The 27,192-nt window shown below is 34.6% G+C and overlaps 1 protein-coding gene across 1 annotated transcript in view; it reads right to left on the reverse strand.

The window, feature by feature from the left end:
- The window catches only part of Lrba (LPS responsive beige-like anchor protein), a 703,692-nt gene that overhangs the window by 511,481 nt on the left and 165,019 nt on the right, over positions 1 to 27,192 (reverse strand). Inside the window, 8 exon segments of the mRNA XM_047565822.1 lie at positions 1,366 to 1,816; positions 4,302 to 4,461; positions 7,437 to 7,544; positions 7,991 to 8,118; positions 11,297 to 11,477; positions 11,895 to 12,048; positions 13,303 to 13,481; positions 14,685 to 15,749. Coding sequence (XP_047421778.1) covers positions 1,366 to 1,816; positions 4,302 to 4,461; positions 7,437 to 7,544; positions 7,991 to 8,118; positions 11,297 to 11,477; positions 11,895 to 12,048; positions 13,303 to 13,481; positions 14,685 to 15,749 — 2,426 coding nt within the window.

Genomic DNA, 27,192 nt, shown 5'->3' on the forward strand with positions numbered 1-27,192 from the left:
AAACCAAAGGACGAATGATATCACTAATAAGTGGATGGTGACACATAATGGGAGGTGGGAGGGGTTAGTGTTAGGGTTAGAGTTAGGGTTAGGGAGGGGGGCAAGAATGGAGGAAGGAAGGACTGTATAGAGGGAAAAGAGGGGTGGGAGGGGTGGGGGGGAAGGGAAAAAAATAACAGAATGAATCAAACAACATTGCCCTATGTAAATTTATGATTACACAAATGGTATGCCTTTACGCCATGTACAAACAGAGAAACAACATGTATCCCATTTGTTTACAATAAAAAAAAAAGGGACATTCTAAAAATGACTAAGCTATAATCTTCTAAAGTGCAAGATCATTAAATTCAGGTAAGAATGAGGAACTATTCTTCCAGATTGAAAGAGAAAAAAGGAATACAATTACTAAACACCACATGTAATTCTGAACAAGATCCTTGTACTATAAAGAATGTTATTGAGACAACTGTTAAAAATTGGAAGGTGTTTGAAGATTAAAAAATGGTATTAAATCAATGGTAATTTCCTTATTTAGATAAATGTACTAGTCATGTAAAAAACATACAATAAGATATTAAGAGGTGATGGAACATCATATTGGCAACTTAATGGCTTGGAAAACTAGAAGTTCTTTGTGCTAGAACTTTTCAGTAAGTTAAAGCTTGTTCCCAGATTAAAATGTTGATTAAAAAAAAATATGTTTAATAACTAAAATATATGTTAGAGGTAGAATCTAAGAAAATTTCATAATTTATAAAGAAAATGTTCATCAGTGGAATGAATCAGACATAACTTTACTATGTTACTATGTTCATATATAAATACACCACCAGTGAAACCTCACATTATAGACAACCAAAAGAATGGGATCCTAATCAGAATAAGATGTACTCCATGTATGTCATGTTAAAATACACTCCACTGTCATGTATACCTAAAAAACTAAACAAATAATAAAGAAAATGTTCAGATAAACCAGAAAAAGGGTCTTCAGAGCAAGAGAATCAACAAAGTTGGGAATCTGCAGTCAGCTTGCTCAAGCTGTCAGGTCTCTTGCTAAATGTCTGAGTCTGTGGGAATCCAGATTCCCAGCCCCCCAACCCCCCAAAACTAGCTAGTACTGCCAGCAAGGGAGTGATAGGTAGCCCTTTGTAAGTTACAACCAAGAAAAGAGTTAATTTACACACAACTAATAATCTTATAGGTATGTAAATAAAAAATTTGAAATGCTTATAAAATTAAGATCAAAACATCTCTTGCTAATGTTAAAGCTACAAAGTTTAGCAGATTTAAAATGAATTCCTGTTTACCTTTAAAATTTATAAATGTAAGCATACAAAAACAAAAGACTATTTACACTACCTGTCAAAAGATCTGAACTGCACAGGTTGTTCAACAGACAGATCACCAAGAGCACCAAGGCAGGCTGGTGGCAGAAGGGCAGGATCCACTGTGACTCCATCTGCTGGTATGTTAACCAAGCTTCGGAGAATGTCCTTCACATTGACATTTTTTGAAATGGGAACTGAGGGTGTTGCCTTGTTATCCAATTCATTTCCTCCATCACTTTTGGTCTCCTGAGATTTATTGACTTCTAACGAAAGAGTACATAGCACCTCGCTGATTGCATCTGGACCTGCACTAACACCCGGAGGTGCTGTTGGAGGAGGTACATACACATTGCTTCCTAAACCAGCAGCTGTTTCCTCCCCAATGCCTGAGTCTCTCCGTCGAGAAGATGATGTGCTTTCCACTGATTCTTCAATGGATGACGGAGTTAAAGGGTTAAGTGCTTCAGGTGTGTTTTCCATATCTTACCCAGAAACAGAAGAAAAAGAATAAATTAGAACTACTTTTAAACAGGCATACTCAGTGCCAATAGCCATCTATTATTTTAAGTTATGAAATATGCCATGTTCTATAAAGCAAAAACTAATTACAAAATCTATATAATATTCTCAATGAATGAACCTATAATCATAATAGATGGGATAACAAAACAAATAACAAAATATCTGCAAAATCCTTCCAAAGTGATCATGACATACCAATGGAGAGCAACACAAAACTGAAAGCCAATGATATATAAGAAAAGGTCCAAAATCCTAGGGATAAAGTAAAAACCTCTACCTCACAGATGGTTTCTGCTATGGCAAAACTTGTTACTGCCCTCCTATATGCACGAACAATTCAATGGTCCTTAAAATCCAGTTTGACAAAGGGCATCCCCCTCTTACTCTAACTTTCAATCCTTCAGTCAGGCTTCCAACTATTCCAACAATACTCTTATGAAGATCACCACAAACCCAGATCTTGCTAAATACACTGGTTGCTTCTCATTCCTAATACTACTTGACAAAACAAGTACCTGATTGTTCTAATTTGATAATGATTCTTCACTTGGCTTCCAGGATGCCATACTCTTTTTGGTTTTTCTTCTACAACTCTAGTTCTTACTTCTTAACCTTGTTCACTTCTTTTTCTCCCTAACATATTAGGTTGGAGGAACCTAGGGCTCAGTCCTTGATCCTCTGAGTCCTTGGTACTCTTCTTTCTCTACTTATATTCCCTTAGTGATCTCATCCACTCTCAACATCCTCTCATACCTCTACATCCTGCCACCAACACACAGATGTTTAAAAAAAAAAAAAAAAAAAAAAAAAAAACCTCAGATCTTCTATATCAAAAGATATCTCAACTCAGCATGCTAAAAGCAGAATTTTTTGTCTTTCCCTGAAAATCTGTTTCATCTTTAGTCTACACCACCATACCTTGTAAATTTACATGAAAACTTCTTATCTTTTTCATAACACACATCTAATGGTTTAAAATTCTGTTTACTCTGTCCCCAAAACATATCCAGACTCTGATTGCTTCTCTTTATCACCACAGCTGCCATTCCAGTTCAATCCACCATCACCTCTTGCCTGGATGACTATACTATCCTCCAACTGACTCTGGAAGGCAATTACTGTAATGATCCTACTCCCCCATGAGTCCTGGTATTCACCATCTTGAGAAGTCCTTAAGTCTAAGCAGGACCTCACTTACTTTAGCCAACAGAATGTGACAGAAGTAGCACTGAGTCAGTTCTGGGTCAAAGTTTGAAGAAGGTCTGGCAGTGTTAGTAGTCCCAGAATCCCTGTTGATTTCTGAGTTATCCTACTGAAGAGAACATGTGGAGAGACCACATGGAAACAGAAAGGCCTTCCAAACTAATGGAAGAAAGCAAGGAATTAAGTTAACCAGGTTAAGGCCCCAGCTACAGTGGGAACTCAGCGGCTTCAGTCAGCCAGGCCCAACTACTGGAGTCATCTCATCAGACACCAACTAGATGAACAGAGAAGTCATCTCAGACTTTCCAGTCCTAGCAAACATCATACAGAGCAGGGAAGAACCTCCCTACCATGCTCTACCAAATGTAATGCTCAGAAATATAAAGACAGGACAAAGATAGTAGAAGTTTTAAGTCACTGAGCTCCAAGGTAATGTGTTACACAGCAATACTTAGACAAAACACTGACTTTTTTTTCTTGCCTTTAGTGAGTATCCTCAACACAGAATCCAAAGTGTTACTTTTAAAAGCCTGAGTCAGTTTTAATTCCTAAACTCAAAATCCTACAATGATTCCTCTTTCCTCATAAAGAAAAATCTACACACCATCTTTCTTAGTCACTCCTGATACTTTTATCCTATTCATTATCTTTTTTATTTTTAGCATTCTACAACCTTCTAAAATACTAAACAATTTATTTATTACATATACATAGTTTTATCTCCTCCCACTAGAAGACCCATGAAGGCAAAGTTTTCCTTCCTATTTTGTTCGTTAATATACTCAACTACATAGGATATACAGAATGAGCATCTACTGAATAAATAAAATGCTTCCTTTTTAAGGTGGTATATAGTTCTATAATAGAAATAGCTACTTATCTAATTATACTTATTTATCTGACAGCTACTTTTAAAAGTCCAATAATTAACATTATTCATTAAATCCATCATGTTAGTCTTCTAAAAGAATATGAATTAGTTCCACTTCACAAATTTTAACTATTTGTAAAGGATAACATTTAGTCACTTACCTTTTAATTAGATGACACATTTAAAAAACAAAATATTATCTTCCAATTGCAATTAATTATGATACTTAAAATATTTAGTTATTTATTAATAAAAATAAATGTAGGCTCTCATTTTGTATATAAATGAATTTAAATTCTCAAATCAATATTTTAACTAGGTAAAGTTTTACTTGAACTTTAGCTACCAGGGAATAAAATATGGAAACTTACCAGGGAGTGATGAATTCCCATTTTCATTACCAGTTTCCTTAAATGCCTGGCTATGCCTTTCATTTTGGGGTTCCAAAATGTCTCTATACTTTGAGACCATAAGGACAGAGATAAAGTATACAACAGCCAGAGCTAAGAATTGAGCTTGTTTGCTATCCTCCTGGGAAAAATAAAAGTAGTTTTTCATGACACTACTATACAACATGTTTTGATTTTATTTCACATGATAACATTTAAATATAAACATGTTCATTTACCTTATAATATTATAGAAAACAATACTTTAGTATTTATATAATAATTTAATGAATGTATTAATAAACTTACCTGAGAAAAGATTAGGCAAACTCTTGGAAAAATACTTTTAAGTGAGTTTTTATACTTTAAACAACAAAAGAGAAAACCTAGCTCACCTTTAAAACTTAAGTACTTCAATCTGAAGAGATACGTCATAGCATAATTTATAAGCAAAATCAGGTAGCAATTACAACTACAAGGATAATATTGTTACTTTTAATCATATGTATTTAAATATGTAAAACAGCCCAGTACCAGCTACACTAAAAGACAAACATCAGAGAAAAAAAAGTGAAGTAATCAAATACAGACCAGGATGTCAAAAGAAATCGTGGGAGTATTTTAAATAGTGCAGATATTCATGTATCCAGGACTGAAAACATCTGCCACAAGAAAAAGAACAAACTATACTGACCTCTAAAAGGGGCCAGGCTTGATTCTAGCTCTGTAGATTACCCACCTCTGTTTATCAACAACTTCTGTACCTAATCCAATTCCCCATCTTCAAGAGGACCCTATGTACATCACTATTCTAGTAACGTTTCAAAATAGGCTTGGGCTTGGGTTGTGGCTCAGCAATAGAGTTCTTGCCTGGCATTTGTGAGGCACTGGGTTCGATTCTCAGCACCACATATGAATAAATGAATAAAATAAAGGTCTATCAACATCTAAACAATTTTTTTTTAAAAAATAGGCTTGAATCTAACTATTTTAAACAAAAAATTCAAATTTGTCTATTAAATCCTGAAAACTAAAGGTACCTCCAGTAGTAGGTCAGTTTAGAAGAAGAAAACAGAGGGCTGGGGATTTGGCTCGGTGGTAGAGTACTCGTTTAGCATATACAAGGCCACAAGTTTTGTTTTCTAACGGATAGATACAAATTAATAGCACAAATATGATTAAAACAATAATTAACTACTGCAAAAGTTTTAAACACAATTTCAGAAAAAAAAAAATGAAGTATCAGGTTCTCTCTTAACACGAAGCAATCCTGAAGCACATTTGAAACCTAACAAAATCTACAGTATCTTGTAGGTTCATGTGTAACAACTTCTTAGTCTTGGTGGAAAAGATAACGAACATTTTTCCTTTTTTACTAACATCCCTTTTCTGAAGATATGCCTGTATTTCTCTGCCACAGAATTCTGCCATAAGTGCTACTCTTGATGATATTGCCATTTAAAAATGTAAGGCAAAGGGGGCTGGGATTGTGGCTCAGTGGTAGAGCACTTGTTTAGTGTGTGTGAGGCACCGGGTTCAAGTTTCTGCAAAAAATAAATAAAGGTCCATCAACAACTTAAAAAAAAAAAAAAAAATTACAGAAACATGTAGGAAAAAAAGTAGGCAGAACATTTACTTGGTCTTAACTTCTTAATCAGTTATGAACTATATATACCTATTTAAATCCTTACTTACCCCATCAAATTCCCTAGGTGCTTAACTCATTTCCACCTCTTACTAATTGAGTAATCTTAAGCAAAAATTTAACCTCATGTGGCAATCTTACTCATAGCATTATTATGAGAATTAAATGATAGGATGATGTACATGAAGCATTTAGTACTGTAAAAATTCACAAGTATTCAGTAAGTACTAAGCAGTGATAATGAACATGAAAAATTGGTTGTCAAGTTCACAAGAAATATATACATTAAAAAATATATTTAGAGCATCCAGTATTAAATATACAGTGAATTAGTTAAAAAAATGATAAAAATCCCAGGGTTGGTGAGATTACAAATGATTTTTATTTTCATCCTAATACCTTATATATAAAATGTTAAACTTTCACATGAAGCTAGGTGTGGTGGCACACACCCGTAATCCCAGCAACTCTGAAGAATGAGGCAGGAGTACCCCAAGTTCAAGGCCAGCCTTAACAACTTAGCAAACGCTCAGTAACTTAGTAAGACCCTGTCTCAAAGTAAACATAAAAAGGGTTGGAGATACAGCTCAATGGTACAGCACCCCTAGGTTCAATACCCAGTACAATGAAAAAATAAATAAATCTACATGAAAATCAGTCATTTACTATATCTAAATGAATTAAACCAAAATTATTCTCATCTTTCAAAACTAAAAATACATGAAGAGTAACATTTCATCACATACTTTTTTATCACATTAATATACCTCTGAGGGAAAAATATACAATGTTCAGTAAAATAATATAATATTCAGAAAATGAACATTTTGTTACATTTTAACGCATGGGTTCTTGGAGTAAGAACCCAACTTGCTTGACCAAGTTACTCAAGCACTCTGTGCCCCAGATTCCTCATCTATAAAATGAAAATTATGGGCTGGGGATATATCTCAGTTGGTAGAGTGCCTGCCTCGCAAGCACAAGGCCCTGGGTTCAATCCCCAGCACTGCAAAAAAATAAGTAAAAGCTAAAATGAAAATTATGAAACAGCTCAAGAAGTTTCCGAGCCTCCTTAGAATATATGAATCCCTGAGGTGCTTACTATGAAATGCTACATTATTTTCAGTATCATTACTCGGACATGCTAGCTCCATTTATTTAGATAATTCTTTCTAACAGTCTAAGATTCTCAAATCATTGTTAAGAGATCTGGCCTTCCTTTCTCAGATTTTTTTTTTTTTTTTTTTTTTTTTTTTGGTGCTGGGGATCGAACCCAGGGCCTTATGCTTACAAGGCAAGCACTCTACCGACTGAGCCATCTCCCCAGCCCTGGCCTTCCTTTCTCTATTGAACTATTTTATATCACAGAGTTTTTACTCTAGCACTTTCAGTTCAGGAGGGAGAAAATACGTATCAGTTAAGACAGTACTTGAAGGAAATATTTTGTACTTGAAGGAAATATTTTAACTTACTATGTCTCTGAAAACAACTGCCCTGAGTCGATTAATATCCATGTCTTGCAGGAGCCTGTCAAGATCTCTTACTGGAGATATACCACCTGTCACAATGTCCACTGGACTCTATTTAAAAAAAAAAAAAAAATTAAAAAATTATACACACACACACACACACACACTACACAGATGTTTCTTTAAAAATAAACACAGTATTCCAAGAATGAGAAAGCATGCTAAAACATTCTTTTTTTCCATACTTTTTTTTTCTTTTTTGGGGAGTGAGGGGAATCCACAGGGGGAAATTATGTGGGAAAATTGACATATTTGAAAAAAGAAGGTATCACAGAAACAAGAAAAGTAAACATTTGGAAAAGCAAAGATTAAGTATAAGCAAATCTGTACTGTATATTTAAACACAAACATTTGAATGTTATGCTCACATACTAAAATAACTATTTTAAGATCTGTCACATTTATTTAACTTTAGGTTGAGATGAACAAATTAATTTAAGATCTTAATTGTGAAATATGAGTAGGCTTTTTTGAAAATGACAGTTCTGTATGCTCACCTTTGCTGCAGATTTCCCCAAAGGAACCAGGCTTGATGCTGTCTTCAGGCCTTTCCCTGTATCTCCCCTAGCTTTCAGCTGTAAATGTTGTTGACATTCTAAGCAATTCCTTACTGCCACTGCACACACTGTCATTGGTTTTAAGAAAAGATTAAGAAAGAAAATAAAACCATATTTAAGATTATGGAACTAATACAAATCATCTTGTATATAACATGATTTACACAGACTTTACTTGAAATGGACTGTCTTCAGCAAATTCCTAAAACATCCCTACATGTTCAGTGTTTGTTGTCTGATTTTGTTTCCTGTCATAAGGGCCAGTTCAGATCTAGGAAGGCAGTGTAGCCTAGTAAGCTATACTTTTTGAGTCTGCTGAAAGGAAATCAGTAATTTTTTTTTTTTTTTTTTTTAAACTATGGTATTGGGGATGCCTCCCCAAGTCAAGTTCAGGAAACTTAATAATAGGTTACTGTTTCACAGATCTCACCTAAGCTAGCTGATCAACTTTTATTAAGAAATGGGGAAGAAAATATTTGAAATAACAGTGGAAGAAACAGAACAAGTCACATTGCCATTGACAAGTTGTAGGATAATAATCTTCAATTACCTTCATTGAAATCAAATGATAAAATTGGAAATTTTCATGTTTTTCCTATATTGTATCATTGGAACATGATATTAATAGAGACTGATAGTGTAGCATTTAAGCTTTATAGGGTATAGCACTTAATGGCTTTCATTAATAGTGCTTTAGAAGGTGGGGAAACAGAAAAGGGAATTTGGTTTAATACAGAGTCTAAAATTTAGAGTTCCTTTGTAGAGCTACCACCAACCAATTACTCAGATTATTTTGCAGTTGTTTAGTTTGTAGTTTTTTGGCTTTCTTGGTACTGAGGATTAAACCCAGGGATGCTTTACCACAAAGTCACATCCCCAGCCCTTCTTCTTTTTTTTATTTTGAGGCAGGGTCTTATTAAGTTGTGTAGGGCCTTACTAAATTGCTAAGGTCGATCTCAAATTTGTAATATTCCTGCCTCAGCCTCCAGAGTCACTGGGATTACAGGCATGCGCCACTGCACCCAGTTTGGTTACTCAGATTATTTAGAAATTAATTTTGAATTTTCAGTGATGAATTAGGTCATGCACACATGACTATGATTTGCATGATATCATGTAATCATCTCAATTTCCAATCCAATCTATAGTACTCAAGGTATGTGAAATGAAGAAAGGTGGGGGAACAAATTAGGGACAAAATAGCAAACTTAAGTGAGAAGGTTAAATGCCACTATCAAACAGGACTAGCAGACACAAAAATTTAAAAAGGAAAGTATTTAGAAAGACAGCAATGAAAGGTGAAAGAAAGGGAGAGAAGAAAGAGAGATGACATGGAATATAATTTTGATCGAATCTAGTTATTAGGCCCTGTTTAAAAAAAAAAAAAATTTCAACTACTACTTTGGGCACAGACTACATAAAATCAAAGTTGGGTCTGTATTATAAAGTTAAAACCACACCAGATTTCCTACTGTAAACCAATCTCAGGAGCACAGGTTATTCTTGTTGCCGTCTACCTTCTAACCACAAATCTCAGGAAAAAAACATGAATGAGGGGCTGGGGTTGTTGCTCAGTGGTAGAGTGCTTGCCTAGCATGTTTTTATAAGGAAAGCACTAGGTTGGATCCTCAGCACCACATAAAAATAAATAAAATAAAGGTTCTGTGTCATCTACAACTAAAAATAAAAAAAATAAAAAAAAAATAAAAAAGAATGAAAAGACCAGGAATCAAAACATCGGAATTGTTTCCCTAGTTTACCACACCCTACTAAGTGACCCTGGACAAGTCCCTTTCCATGTCAAACCATGTGCAAGAAGAAATGGTGCTGGAGTCTACCAAATCATATCTTGATTCTTTTCTAAAGCTATGAAAATTAGAAAGAACAGAGTATTTCCCTAGTTTCTGAATTTAAATGAATAGAATGAAGCTTTGCCAGTGTAGTCTTGTATTTTTAATTGTAGAAATGTAGGGAAAGTGGAAAGGTTTTTAAAATGGCATATGCAAAAGTAATAAAGTCTAAATATTTTAATTATATTGCTAATAGAAAGTTGTAAAAAGTAGTATACTACAACAGAAAGAATAGTCACATTAGTTCAGAAAAAATATATTCAAATTCCAATATGACCAAATGTAGACTTCAAATTTGTTTCCTAATTTCTCTGATCTATAATCTTCTCAATAATAAAAAGAACAAAATGACTATCATCTCAATTTAAAAATCAGAACTAACCACAAGTCAATAAATGATAGTTTCCATTTTATATTCACAATTTGAATCTCTTAATTAAAATTTTAAAATAATTATTATAAATTGTCATGCCAATTTCCTTAGAGAATTCTAATTCTAAAAACACTCTGAATGGCATTTTGAATAAAAATAGTATTTGTACAAAAAAATCTAATTATGAGTATTTATTATTAGTAATAACATGGTAAATATGGAAAAACATTTCATTAACTAATTGAGTTTTCTGCTGCAGTTATATTTTCATAGGTCCCTTATTTCTGACCTTTTTATATATGGTCATGCTTCTTAAGAGTTTGCTTCCATTTCTTGGACTGCCACACTATGTCATCTTCTCTCCATTTAATAAGAAAGTCATTCAACAAAGTCTCAGTATTTACAATTCAGTTTGTTATTTATAACTAGTTATAGGAAATCTTAGGCAAAGAAAAAATCTTTTTGCTTTACCTAAGGAAGCTTAGTTAAGACTAAAACATCACGTTGTATATTTTTACTTTCACCTAAGGCAGAATTGCTTCCAGGTAAACAGATTTAATGATTCTATTAACTGCTTTAACAAATTACCAGAGTTTATTTGAATAAAGGCTGTACTTGATATTCCAGTTCAGAAACACACTTGTCACTCAAGTATGTTTGCAAGAAAGGAGAAACCAGCATCACATAGGAACTGGGAGACAAGTAGCGGCCTCACCTCAGATCTATATGATCTAATCTGCATTTTAACAGGATGCTCACGTAAGTCTCAAAATTTGAGAACCACTACTTTGAAGCAAAAATGAGGGAGAAGAGGGAATGTGGTCAGAATCTCCTTGGTATATTGTTCAAATTATGCCCCTCTCCTAATACCTAACTACCACTATGCATTACACATTAAAAAAATCAACATAGACAACATGGCTGGCACATATCTTCCCCCAACAAAAGAAAGATAATTTTCAAAGTAATGTCTGAATTATCAAAAACTATTAAATTCCTAACTAATGGTTTGAAATAACTCACCTAGTCGGAGACACTGCCGCAAAATACCTCCAGATGACATATTTTTTTCAGCTTCAATTTCAGTGAAGCCAAGAGAACTTGCAAATATAAGCACATCCACAAGGCTAATTAGCCTCTGCAAAAATGTCACAGAGGCTTCTATGGAAAGGCCTTGAGTAGGTTCAATATTCTCCAGTTCATGCTATAAGGAATAAAATTTGACATTTACATCAAAATTCTGACAAAAATCTAATTTTACCAGATATATTCCCCAAATTTCTAAATTTGATAAAAAGTCAGTCAGGCTTTCAGAAATGTAGTACAACAGAGTGATTTACTTATTTCATCTAAGAAAGAAGGGCAATGGGAACATTCAGGAGAAATACTGTCAATCATTTTCTTCACTAGCTGACTCATACCTAAGAAATCAACACGAATTTTAATCTTGTCACTCCTGGAACAAATTCTAAAAATCCTTCCAGGTAACTGCAAAAGATTTTGGTGCTTTTGATGCACAGCATCTACGATGCATAGTAACCACCACATTCAAGTTTTAATCAATAAGGATGCATAATACTCATATTTTCACACTAAATGTATGTAGTAGTTAGGTCCTTACTGTAGCCGATGTAGCAGCTGAAAGCAATGGCAGTATACCCCCACAAGCCATAACCATATTGTCCATCACTTGAGAGACGAGATGAATTGTGTTGTGTACAAAGATGACATTATCACTGCTATTCACGAAGTCCATAACTGTCTTTGTTGAATGGCTGTCCAAAGATAAATGATGTTTACTGATAAAGCTAAACAAAGGAAATCACAGTTTGCTACTTGAGAAGAGGAAGGATAAGAAGGTATTTTGATTCATCTTCAAAACTGAGGAAAGGCAATGATGTAGCGAGTAATTTGGGGTATATCCTTCCTCAGAAGTAAACCATTCTATGTCAGCTGGTACCATCCATGTTCTCCTTTGGTTCTGAAACATAAACACTATTCATTTTATATTTGACTTAAAAAATTGAATGAAATTATCCTTACTAAGAAGTAATGTGGCAAAAATAAGGAGATAAATGGTGCTAAATGTGTCATAAAATTAATTTTGTACTAACATTTTTTTTAGGTAAAGCCACAAATGCTTTTTAATAGTCAGATACAAATAAAAATAAACACATCAGGCTCTATTAAAAAGATATATCATACAGAGTATAGGGGTACAAGGAGTGGTTCAGGAGGATGAGGAAGAGGATTTCAAGTTGGAGGCAGTCATCAACTCAGTGAGACCCTGTCTCAAAAATAAAAAGGGGCTGGGGAGATAGCTTAGTCGGTAGAGCGCTTGCATTGCAAGCACAAGGCCCTAGGTTCGATCCCCAGCACCGCAAAAAAAAAAAAAAAAAAGGGGCTGGGGACATAGCTCAATGGTAAAGCACCACTGAATTCAATCCCCAGTACCATAAAGAAAAAAAAGCCATAAAAAAATAAATAAGATTATAAATCATACAGTGGAAGATAATACGAGATACACAAATTTCTTATGCAAAAGACATGGAAAATGTTATACTTAAATCTTAATTATTTGGGGGCTGGAGTTGTGGCTCAGTGGTAGAATGCTTGCCTGGCATGTGCAAGGCTCTGGGTTTGATATTTAGCACCACAAATAAATAAATATAAAGGATCCATTGACAACTAAAAAAAATTTTTTTGAAATCTTATTTTGTAGTACATCTAGTAATAATTCCACATGGTAGAACTACATTCTGGTAAAGTGCATGCTATAAAATATGCTACAGGAAATTTTCAGCAATTTTTTAAAAGAAAATTCTCTACCATATTCTTGTAATCCAAACAGGGATTCCATTCTTATAATAGAAAACAAGAGTTTGCTCAATAAAACCTTACCATAAAACATTTTATATTCTACTTTTCAACCAAATGTCTAAAATTAATTGCAAAATATTTATATAAATTTCTTTGAAAACAAAGAGTAAGATTAATACATATATTCTATAGTAAACATATAGACAAACCTTCTCCACATCTGTATATCTGTTTCTATGGAAAATAAGAGATCAGTGAGCAAACGCTGATGCATTTGAGACCACCTGAACTCAGGAATACGAAACAGAGCAGATCTGGAATCCCTCCTTTGACCATCAACTGCATCTGGGGCTGTTCCTCGTCCTTGCTGCTCCTGTTGCCTTGATATCTAATACAGAAAATTTTTAAAGTAATAAAATGCATTCAACTTCAAAGAAAAGCATTGGTAAAGAATTTAGTAACTTCAATGCAATTCATCTAACAAATACTCAAATTTTAAAAACAAAAGAACCAGAATTAGAGAGAAAAAATTATCATTAGAAAAATGAGTAACATTAGTGGGCTGGGGTTGTGGCTCAGTGGTAGAGTGCTTGCCTTGCACATGTGAGGCACTGGGTTCGATCCTCAGCACCACATAAAAATAAATAAATAAAAATATTCTGTACATCTATAACTAAAAAATATTAAAAACAAAAAAAGAAAAATGAGTAACATTAGTATTTCAGTACATTTTAAAGCAGTTATCAAAACTGCTAAACTACTATAGTTCAAAAGTAATTAACTTAGAGCCATGTTAAGAATTTCTACTATGTAGTGTTTCATAAAGGTATCAATCAGTTCTTAGTTTTGAATCTTAGCATCTTTATAATCTAGGCAGTAGTTGGATTACAAATTAGCTAGAATTAAAAAAAAAATGAACAACAAACCAACAACAACAACAACAAAAAAAAAAGAGGGCGAGAAGATAAGAATGTAAAGAAGCTGATGATAACATGCAACCAGTATCTCACTGTGTCACTCAGACATACTGACAAAGAAAACTACATCTCTAGATAGCACAGAAGCTCCTTTCTCTCTCACAGACTTCCTGGTTTGATTTCAATCACTAATTTTACAACTAAAATCTACACTGGTATTTCTATAGCCCTACATTTTATGGAAAATTAATGAGCTAAAATGGGGTTAGTCAAATAAAGGGTGAAATATGAGTACTTCCAATATTTACTTTATAAAGTAAAATTATGTCAATCCTGAAGTTTGAAAGTGGTAACTTTTGGTAATGTTGGGGTAAAATAATAATAAACGTTGCTATTTACAAAACTGGGGCTAGGGATAAAGTTCAGTGGTAAAGCACTTGCCTAGCATATATGAAGCCCTGGGTTTGATTCCCAGTGCTAGAAAAAATAATGTAATAAATACACACTGTGAAATACTGTGCTAAACAATGTGAAACATGATCTTTACATTCACTGCATTTATGTAGTAGCAAATAGGAATATGAACCAAATCAAAAAAAAAATTAAATATAAGTATATAAACTTGCTCTATTTTAACTCAGTGCAAATACAATTTGCGAAGAAAATAAGATCACCTCAAGCACATGGCGCTGAGGTAGAGGTGCTTCTGTGTTTGCACTGGCTTTTAATTCCAGTCTCTCGGTATCTGTAGCAACAGTGGAAACATCCAACTTGGCAATCTTTTGCTCAGAAGAAGCAGTAGCCTCAAAGACGTTACCATGACAATCACTAGTTGATCTGGTTTCTCCAGCAAGGTCAGCTGTTTTCTGTCCTTCTTCCAGCATCTGTTCAACATCTGATTGTACCATTGTTCCAGAATCAGTGATCTCTGGTGAGGTAGCAGAAGACTCTGATGCTGGCATAGCCAGACACCGAGAGTCTTTAGAATCTTGAGTTTCACTATCACTTTGCTTTTCAGTAACAGGTTCTTCCTCTTTAAATATTAATTTGCAGTCATTACTAAGTGTGTCTGGTCTTTCACTGGCCTCAGAAGCAGCTGGAGATAAACTATGATCTTGAAGATCTGTGTGCACACTGGCTTCCTCAGTGGGACTCCCTTCTACCTTCAGTTCCACATAATCCTCCTCTTCTTCTTCCTCTACTATAGATTTTTCCAGTAACTCTGGCATCTCTGAACCATCCTCTTCCGATGGGGAACTACCAGAAGTGGTTACTTCACTGATGACTGTTGTGTCTTTGCCAGCTATTTTAAAAGAATTAGAGAAAACACTCACAGGTTCCACCGTGTCAGAAGATGCTTCTAAATCACCTGTATTCTTTGTCTCACTTGTTGAGATTTCTTCCAAAGAGACTTCAGCCAGTGACTCATGATTTTCTTGCTCAGTTTTCCTATCTTGATTAGATGTATTATGAATCTGCAGTTCAATGTTGGACACAGAGTCTACTGAACTTGTTTTCTCAACACTTGAGTTTTCAACACTATGTGTGGTGAAATGAGGAGAGACAGGAGAATCCTTCATATCTGACTGCTGAGATCCCAATGAAGTATCAACATCCCTGTTAATGCCAGTGGTGGCTTGAACTGAACTCGAAGAGCATGGCTCTATTTCTTCATCAACTTTTCCTTGCTGTTCCCTAAATATATTGGCAAGGTTTTCTTTGTGTATTTCAAAAGTGACCTAAATGTAAAAGTACAATCAGTTAAAATATATATTAAAAATGAGTATAACATACAGAATATAAAATTAAAATACTTTTAATAAATTTTCAAATACAGTTTACATAACACCATAAAACTTAAATTTTCCTATAATATCCTTATTCTGGTAAAATGATTTTAATGATAACAGATAGTGTAGCATGAAAACACAATACGAACATAATTTAGCCCATTCTTTAAAATGTATAGTAAAAGAATTCACCATTCTACTGGCCACTATAACTTGTACCAAAAATTGAATCTACACCATTAAGAATGTTAAACAGTGGAAAATACACTGCTTCAAATGCAGCAAAAACCCATTTCCCCAAGATATGTCTTCAAGAGAGTTTTTAAAAATCAATTAATTACACTCACTATTGGAACAGCTCTCCATATACCTATTGTTATGATTTGAATATAAGGCATCCTCCAAAAGCTCCTGTGTTAACGCAGTTATGTTCAGAGGTGAGATGATTAGATCATAAGAGCTATAACTTAATCCGTGGATTAATCCATTTGATGTATTAATAATTTAAATGAACTACCTGGGTGGTTACTGTAGGCAGGCAGGGCGTGACTAGAAGAGGCAGTTAACTGGAGGAATGCCCTATGGCCTTCTTCCTGCTCCCTCTATGCCTCCTAGATGCCATGGGCTGACCAACTTTCCTCCTGCACGCCCTTTGCCATAATATTTTGTCTCACCTTGGGCCCAGAGCAATGGAGTTATCCGTGCATGCACTAAACCTCTGAAACCATGAGCCAGCATAAACTTTTCCTTCTCAAATTTGTTCTTGCCAGGTATTTTGATCTCAGTGATGAAAAGCTAACACACCTATTAACTACAGAACCATTTTCTTACTAAGTTAAAGAATATAAATTATTTTAGTAACAGAAAAAAATAAAATCCAAACCTTCCCCAAAGGTACACCAATTCATTGCAAATGGTCTGAAAGTTCCAGTTAATTCATCCATACGTTCACTCATTCCACTTGAATGTGAGTAACTACTATATATTCAGCACTGTGAATATTTCCATATTATACTTTGCCTTTTACCCAAGTAATTGGAAAAAACTGAATAGGAAAAAAATAAGAAATAGAGTAGTGTGACTATAATGTCACAAGATTTATAACCTCTTCAGGAGGTAACAGCCACCATTATGTGATTTCTATTTGTGTTTCAAAGGAAATTTCCACTCTCTACCCTCCAAAAACACAAAGAAAAAAGTACTGTGTGTGCAGAAAATATAAGCCTAACTATAATTTATTAAAGTTAAAATTGTTGTGTCCGAAACCTACATTTACAGTACACAATATTCTTTCAATAAATTTTTATTGAGACCTAGTATTGGAGGATTATAGATAATAAAAGAAGAAAAGCTGATTTTCTTAATACACAAAATTTCATAGGCCTTTCTGAATCACATGAGTAAAAGGCAAACAAAAATATATGTAATGCACAATGTAAAAATTTCCTCCTATACATACTAACTAGAATTTACCTATGATACATATATAACACTCATGCCATGTGACATAGCTAAAGATGAAAATATTTAAGGAATAGTATTTGTAAACACTTTCCAAATTGAAATATTTTCTTAGTTATAAATACTAGGGAACTGTTTTAATATTCCAAAAAGAAATGCATGTATTCCACACTGAACAGTAAAGTGACACAATAGCATTTTTTAAAAAATCAATTTCTTTTACGCCCATAATGCTACAATTTACTTTGAAATTCATTCTTTAATTGTTCAATGCCTCACATTTATTCATCAAAAATGTACTGAACATCTATAGCATGCCAGGCACTCCGTGATGCCAACACCCTGTTCCTGCTTTCATGGAGTTTATGTTCTAAAAGAAGAGGCAGAAAATAAACACACAAATATATAAGATAATGTCAAGTAGTAATAAGAACTTTGAAGGGAAAAAAGGAACAGAGAGAGTAACTGCAGAAGGAAGTCCAGGAGGCAAGGGTGCATTTTATTGGATATCTGGGAAAGGTCTCCCTGTTGTATTTGAACAAAGACAAGAATAAAAAGAGAGCAAGCTATGTGAAAAGGAAAAGGAGTTTCTGGCAGAAAGGAACAAATGCAAAGGCCCTAGAGCCAAAAATGTACTTCGTATGTTTAAAGAATGACAATAAAATGAGTAGAATGAAAACTGCAGGAGATGAGACAAGAGTAGTAACCACCAGCTAGTCTATGACTGTAGAGCATCAGAGACTGTGAAAAAGATTTGGCTTTATACCTGAGGGAGCCACTTGAGAAATGAGTGGAGGGAAAGGATTTCTATTTTCCAGGGATCACTGTCTGGAAAGCTGACTTTATGGAAATTATTTCTGCACTGATACAACAGTTATCAATAAGAAAGTCAAGTTACATACTACCAATCTTACATTAGTTTTGAAAACACTTATTTTGTTTTATTTTGTTATGAGTTTAATATTCAATAATTGTTTGCTTTAATTTTATTGAAATAGTTTTAGAATTTTATTAAATGCATCAATAAAAATGAGTACATACAATTTACATGTATAGGTTAAAGAACAATATTTTTTCATCCCATGTACCTACCAACGTGTTAAAAAGCAGAATATTACCAGTATCTCACCATTTTCCTATGGGCCCTTTCCAAATTGTACTCCCTGACCTTCCCATCTCCTTCAGGAAGAAATCAATAGCCTCACATTTCTATTGCTTACTACTTGTGTTTTAATACTAAAACTAGCACAAATCTAGATAGAGCAACTCTGCCACAACCAAATAAAGGCTCAGAGAAGCAAAAGAAGACAAGATATACCACATCTATAAGTCACAGCCGGGCTTTAGCTTCTCTGAGAATATCCTGAGAAGTCTTTAGGTAAGTCCTTTTCCCTTTTCTGGAAAATACAGAAGTTAAAATCAGCCTACTACTGATCCTACTGACGCAGCCACATCAATGTTTATAGCAGTTCAATTCACAATAGCTACATTGTGGAACCACCTAGATGCTCTGCAATAGATGAATGGATAAAGAAACTGTGGTATATATACACAGGAATATTATTCAGCCATAAAAGGAATAAAATTATGGTATTTGCAGGTAAATAGATGGAGTTAGAGAATATCATGCTAAATGAGATACGCCAATCCCAAAAAACCAAAGGTCAAATGATTTCTTTGATAAGTGGATGATTATACATAATGGGGGGATAAGAAGTAAGGGAAGAATGGAGAAGAATGGATTGTGCAGAGGGAAATGAGGGGTGGGGAGGGAGTGGGGAAGGAAAGATGGTGGAATGAGATAAACATCATTACCCTATGTACATGTATGATTATACAAATGGTGTGACTCTACATCATCTACAAATAAAAATGGAAAGCTGTACTCCATTTGTGTACAATGAATCAAAATGCATTCTGCTATCATATATAATTAAATAGAACAAACAATAAAAAAAAGAAAAGAAAACTGGAGCATCTGTCAGAGGTGAGCAGTGGGTATATTGCATGAATAACATTTAGGAAGTAGACTACTATACATTTTCAATTCTAAACATACATGGTCAACCTCTAATCTCAGAAGTAGGACAAAGCAGAATATGTTTTTGCAAAGGGACATCAGGATCTTCTGATGGTTCAGGTGGTAGGACAAGAGGACAATCAGGAATTATTCAGCACATGATTGAGACAAGAAAATTACTTGTAGCAATATGGGTCAACTTATATGGGTAATTTGTCCTCAGACTCAAAAAGAAAAGTTATAAAGGTTGCTGTCATTTCAGTGATAACAGGTGGCCCTGTTGTGTGTCTTGAGTCAAATACTACAGTCTCGATGGTCTACTGTCTACATTTGCCACAAACCCGCCATCCAGAATTCTCCCTTTACTCTAGTCCTGGAGATGTCCCCCATCTGTCATCTATGTTGTTTTTCCTTCTTCTTGTATCCCTTATCTTTTTGTTTGTTTTAATCTCTCTTTCAGTATTATATGTCCTGCAATGCATCTTGAGAAAGGGCACAATAACTAAGACCACAAGTATCTGAAAATACCTGTATTCTACCTTCATATTTGATTTACAGAGTGAGTATAAAAATCACAGGTTGGAGCCAGGCATGGTGGTACACACCTTTAATCCCCCAGTGGCTCAGGAGACTGAGGCAGGAGGATTGAAAGTTCAAAGCCAGTCTCAGCAAATTATTTCGGCCCTACAAAACTTAACAAGACCCCGCCTCAAAATAAAAAATAAAAAGGACTGGGGATGTGGTGCAGCGGTTAAGCGGCCCTGGGTTCAATCCCTGGTACAAAAAATAAATAAATAAAATCACAGGTTGGAAAGCATTTACCTTCCCTACCTTCTGAATTTTAAATGCTTTAAAAATTCTCCATTTGGTTGCTTTTCAAATTTCCTTTTTTCTTTAACAGTTCAAAAGCTAAGTGACAAACAATTATCATTCTTATCTTGTTTTTTTTTTTTTTTTTTGCCATTTTCCTTAAGGTATTTGTGACTTTAAAAGTGATGATTCCCAATTAATTACCAGATATTCTTGTAAATTACTCAGCTAAAAGACCAGTGATTAATCTTCACAATCATTTGATAGCTAATCTATAGCTATTTGTAATGTTTAGAAAGTTAGTTCTATAAACTACTAAAGATACTTGTGAGCTAATAACTACAACATTTCTTTTGCCATTACTTTCAACTTAATTGGCACTCAGATTTACTTAGCAGGATAGATAAAAGATGACTACAATTTATTAAGAAATAAATATTATTTCTTTTAATGCATATATTTAATATGTTTAATCTATAGAGGTTTAGACTTTATGAAATGGTAGGCAATGTTTAGCCAGTGATTTATTTTCAAACAAATGCATCTTTTTCATTGTATATTATTTTTGTATGGCTATATCAGCTAAATATAATATCTTGGTTTCTAATTCTTAGGTTACCAATGTTCTCTACAGTTGATAAACAGGATATAACTTTAAAAAGAGCTAAATCGTTCCATATGAGGTATCAATGGGCAGGGGTCAAAATGATTACTACCACACCTGAGATCTTTTACAAACTGATGGAACAGCTTGCAACAATAATAGTATAAGGTAACAGATGTAATAGCAAAATCGAATTATAAATATTCACTGATCTATGTTATACAAAGCACCTGGATTACTAATCTAGATGCTCCAGATTCAAAGCTAAATGCTGCCCAAATGGAGCCAGGGAGAAAAAAAGCCTGTGCTATCCCAAGAAAACTGCCAAAAAGAATTATGACAACAACACTGCAAGTTCAAAAGCCAAGGGAAACATTCCTTAAGGAAATCAAGTGATATACACAATAATCACTACACAGTATTCATGTCTGGAACTGTAAAAAGTTTTAATAGGTTATATTCACATGGTTCAAAGAAAAAATAGTACATATCATAAAAGTTCCCTCCTACCACTGATCCTCACCTGCAAACATCCTGCCAATAAGCTACTAATATTTTATGTATCCTTTCAGGGTATTTTTGCATATACACACAAATAAAAATTTTTATTTTCTGATTTATTTTATTCATATATATCCACTATATACAATGTTCCTCATTTTTTCACTTAATTTTTCCTAGTAAATTGTTTCATGATAGTTTTAATTTGCATTCTCCTTACAATGAGTAGGTCAGCATCCTTTTTTACATCTGAGGTAATTTTATTTTTATTTTTATTTTTTTGTGGTGCTGGGGATTGAACCCAGGGCCTTGTGCTTGCAAGGCAAGCACTCTACCAACTGAGCTATATCCCCAGGCCCTGAGGTAATTTTTAGTTAGTCTTCTCTGAGATGTTTAATCAGGTATGTTTTTCCACTGTATTTTCTTTTCCTACTAATTTCTAGTTAAGAATACCATCTTTACTCTGAATCTAAGCAGTTTTTCTGAATCTCTCATTTGCCTTTGATCTCGCTTAAGGAATTCTGTTTGCTTTTTGGCAACAAAAGTGTTTTTATTTAACGGACAGGGTTTAGAACACCAAGCCTCAGCATATTAAATATTTTAAGCTGAGAATTATGAAAAATGGCAGGTGCAGGAACTTCCCTCCCCTTCATTCCTGAAGCAAGTCATAAAATGATCCAGTGAGAGATTCTCTCCCTATACCAGGAGGACAGTAATAATCGTGTTTCTGAAAACGGGACAGAAAGACACCTCTGAAAGAGTAGGTCTGGCAATGAAAATAGGTCTGGCTAAGCTTCCCCAGATTGCTACTCCTAGCTCACACTGCTTTAACCTGACACAGTTATTCCACAACTCTTCACTCTCCACTTCACCTCACATAAAAACAGCAAGCTTAATGGTTTCTTTAGGTCTTCATTTTCTGATGAAGAATTTAGAATTGTTACATGTTTATCTTATTAATTATTTTGTCAGTCTAATTTTCTGGGACCTAGTCAGTGGACCTAAGGTGACTAAAAGGAAAAGACGTTTTTTTTCTGTACTTACACCATCAAAGTTGCAGTTTTTACTCTGAAGTTCACCATTTTTAGTAAGCACCCATAACATAGAAACAGATTTTCTTCTTTCAGAAAATGGTTTTTAAGTAACACTTCCTTATGAATACCAAGTGAGAATGTAATTTAAATATAAGCCTTCCAACTACTTAATATGTTCCTAATCTCTATAAATCTCATACTAACACATGGAAACATTCTAGAAGTTATTTGAAAGTAAAAATAAACTCTGCCCTCAAATTTCCTTAAAGTACCAGAATTCTACATAGTCAGTAATTGTTCACCAGTTCCACAACATGATTAAAAACACACTGTTATGCTCATTTTTGTAGGCAATTCTAGATATAGCTTTCTTTAAATTCCTGAACATCTATCATTATTGACAACTTAATCTTAAAAGAAACACTAAAAGACTAATAATATTATCCTCATATAGACAAAGTTACAAAGAACCATGACATAAAATAATATCATATAAATAACTTATTAATTTCTTGTTTTAATAAAAAGTCATCCTCATCAATTTTATTTCCTTACCAACAGTCTAAACAGATGCTCTAAAGCAAATCTAGAATGTAAACTAGAACATATTTTTAGAGAGCAATTTAGCAATATCTATTAAAATATTTTAAAACATGAAGACTCCTAAAAATTCTACTTTTAGGAATTAATGTCACAAAATAAAGGTCACATATATAGTAGTAGGGTCATTACTATTGAACAATAAGGGAAAGTTAAAGTATAATGTATACATAATGCATTTACTATAAAATACAGTTTTTAAATATCATTTCCACCAGTTTTTCCAGAGAAAGTTTTGGAGAATGGCAGATTATGAAAAGTTAACTTTAGTCACTCATACAATCACTCCTTCCTACAATTATGTGGTCTAACAGCATTCAGATGCTACATCAAAGCTGAAGCTTTTGCTCTTAACTTTATTTCCCCATAATATATTCTATATACCAAAAAATATGGAGCCATTAAAATTCATGTAAGAATTTCATTAAATAAGATTGCAAAACAGCATAAAGACAATGACATTTTTCTAAGAAAACAATTACATGTATGTGTATATTTATGTACAGAACAGAAGACTGGAAGGTCTTCCCAAAATAATAAGTTATATGCATGGGTAATAAGTAATTTGGGGGGTTTTTAATGTATTTATATTAGATTCTAAATTTCCTGTGATGTGTATCTATTGTTCAATTTTTAAAAAGATAACAAATATTACTTAATTTAAAACTTTTAAAGAGCCCACCTGCTCTATCGTACAAGGCAATGCCTCCATCCTGTTATCATGCAACACAGATGCATAGCATATTCCAGCACCAAGCTCTTGACTTTCCAGCCTTTAGAACCATGACTCAAATATACTTTTATTAAGAATAAAAGTAAATTTATTAATGTCCCACACTCTGGTATTTGGTTATAGCAACAGAAAACAGACTATGAGAGTGAGGATACTTGGCAAGATTTGGACCTCAGACTCTAAGAGAAAGATATGAACACTGGTGCTGTAGACATACAGCTGGCTTCGGTTCCAAAGCTGTACTATCTGCATTTTGCATGAAGCAGTTGGGAACAAGTTATTTCACCATTTCATGCTTTAATTTTCCCACTTACAAAATAAAGGCTTTGAAAATCACCCTCTAAATTTCACAGAGACAAGAAATTATTCCAAGTGGGAGAAGAAAATCATGGAAGATGGAAGTATTAAGTCAATGTATTATTTTTATTATTTTATGAGTGTGTGTGTGTTACTGGAGATTGAAACTAGGGGTACTCTACCACTGAACTATATACTCAGCCCTTTTCACTTTTTACTTTTGAGGCAGGGTCTTGCTAAGTTGTCAAAGCTGGTCTTGAACTTGCAATCCTTCTGCCAGTCTTCCAAGTTGCTTGGATTATAGACGTGCACCACTGAACTCAGTTCAAAGCACTGTTTTAATCATTCAATACATGCTTGTTGAACATCATGCTAAGTCAGTGATGAGAGGAAATGAGTAAGTTTAAAACATGACCTCTGCTATCACAAAACTGGGAAGACAATACACGTGCACATGCATGCGCGTGTGTGTGTGCGTGCACACACACACACTCACACACACACAGACACACACACACACATCTTAACACAACATGAGGCAATGTGTGTCCATCCCATCTGGACTGTGAGCTACTCTAGAGTAGAGCCTGTATCCCATTCACTTCCATCAGTGTGGAGTAAATGAATGAATGGTACCAAAAGAGCAGCAGCAGTTCCAAGGAGGGAAAACACTTGGGTGGACTTGAAAGTTCAAAAAACCTTCAAAACTGGAGTGTGAGTCAAACCAGGAAACAGACAGGCAGAGTCAGAGGGGAGGGGAAAGCCTATTTCAGTTGTTGGTGGTCATGGGGGTGAGGGATCAGAAACCTAGTATGCAGAAACTTGGGGGGGCTGGGAGACAGTAATGGGGCTCTTGAAAACAGTGAGTTTAGGAAACAGTGGTTGGTAGGGAAGCTCAATAATCTGCCTGGCTGTCCCAGTACTATTCTATCAGCTGGGAATACAGTGGTGAACAAGAACGACACCAGTCCTTTACCTCCCAGGGTTTGCCACCTATTGACCGTATGTGCTTATTTTCTTCTTTATTCCTTATTTTTATTTTTTTAAGACATGGTCTCAAGTGTGTTGCCTTGGATGTACTCAAATTCCTGAGCTCAAGATCCTCCCAGCTCAGCCTTCCAAGTAACTGGGACTACAGGTACACAACACTGTACCCAGCTGACCATAGTGTTTAAATGGGTAGTTAGAAAAGGTGTTGGGGATGAAAAGATGGGTTGGAAAGGGAGATTGAGATTCATCACAAAGAGTAAAGTGTATGGGCTGTATTGTGGAAACAACTGTGAGTGAAGAGATAAAATGTTGTCTTTGGGATATTACTCCAGCAGGTTTGTACACGGCATGGCATAAGGCAGAGAGAAGCTGAGGCTAGGCAGTTGGATATCAAGCATCCCGGGCCCATACAGTAGAAATACAGAAGAAGAAAAATTACAAGGGGTAGGAGGACATCACCCAAGGACAATCAATAGACAAAATCCTGACTGGACATGGAAACAAAAAGGTATTCTTAAGATTTGCAGCTCAAGTATTTATGAAAATGATAATATAATCAGGTATATGTGTTTGTGTGTGTGTATAAGAGAGACAGACAGAGATGTGTTGGGGGTAGAATCCAAGGTGACCGAAATGCTAGGCAAATGCTCTACCACTGAGCTATATACCCCCAGATTCAATCAGTCTTACATAAGCATGATCAGGTTTTACACTTTACAGCATTCTTGGAGAATTGTGGTCTAAACCAACAGGTTCTATCTTGCTTTCTTACTTGTGGATCTCCAGGCTCCTCCCAAATATGTCACTGGATATACTTTTCTAGTTGCCTAGAGAAGGAACATCATACTCTACTTGAAACATAGGCCATTGGATAGTAAATCTCATCTTGTCTTCTTTGAAGACTAAGTGCAAAAATGAAGCAGTGTGTCATATGAGGCAAGTCCTTTAAGTTTCTCAGATGAACATGGCTATATTAGAACCAAGGACTGTTATGCAGTAAGACCTATCTACACCTTTCCTTGATGCCAGCACCTCACAGCAAAGACAACCTGCTTTTTTAAAAAATGATCACCTCTCTGTATGAATTCTCCATTAATCTCACAGAATCGCAGTTTGGGTATTAGCTATTTGGGCATGTGAGGAAAGACTCTTTAGAAAATGAACAAGTGGTAATTATGATGAAAAGAATGGATGGAGGGCTGGGGCTGTAGCTCAGTGGTGGAGCACTTGCCTAGCACATGTGAGGCACTGGGTTCAATCCTCAGTACCACATAAAAATAAATAAAGATATTGTGTTCATCTACAACTAAAAAAAATATTTAAAAAGATATGGACAATTTTTAAAAAGAATGGATGGAAATGTTTTTATAGAACACACACACACAGTGTCTTCAAATGCACTATTAACTGTATCTAGCTAAAATACTATTACAATTACAACTGGTTCATAACTGTCAAGTAAGAAGCAGTCTACCCCTCTCCCCCACTTCCCACCTCCACCTGCTGTCAGAGCAGTTATTCTGTTCTGGGCTCCCTTCAGACTGTTAAGGCAACTATATTTTATTCATGTTCCAATCATTAGCAATTGATATTGAATCTGGACCATAACAGGTGTTCAATAAATGATGGCTGGATAGGAAGATGAATATATAGGTAGAATGATATGCCCTGATTCTGCATGGATGACTAGACAGGTCAAGAAATGATTATTAAAAAATAAATTAAAATAAAAATAAAATAAAACCACATCAAAATTGAAAACTTTGCCCTGCAAAGACCCTGTTGGAAGAGTGAAAAGACAATAACTGGGAGAAAATATTTGCAAATCACATGTCTGACAATGGATTAGTATCTAGTCCATGTAAAGAATTCTCAAATCTCAAAAGTAATAAGCAAACCTTCTAATTAGAAAATGGGCAAAAGACATGAACAGATACTTCACTACAGAGGATATACAGGTGACAAATTAACATGTGAAAAGATATTCAATGTTATTAATTATTAGATAAATGCAAATTTAAGCCATAGTGACAAGTAGGAATGTAACTCAGTGGTAGAGTGCTTGCCTAGCATGTATGAGACCCTCAGTTAAACCCCCATACCAAAAAACAAAATAACAACAAACCACAATGAGATATTACCACCCAACTGTGGGGAAAAAAAAATACTCAATGCCAACAAGGACATGGAGCAACTGGATCACACACTGCTGGTGGGAAAGTAAAATGATATAGACACTCTGGAAAATAGTTTGATAATTCCTTTTATATGACCCAGCACTTATATTCTTGGGCATTTATCTCAGACAAATGAAAACTTATTTCACAAAGAAATTTCTTCAT

The sequence above is a fragment of the Sciurus carolinensis genome, chromosome 10 (assembly GCF_902686445.1).
Source record: "Sciurus carolinensis chromosome 10, mSciCar1.2, whole genome shotgun sequence".
Lineage (NCBI taxonomy): Eukaryota > Metazoa > Chordata > Mammalia > Rodentia > Sciuridae > Sciurus > Sciurus carolinensis.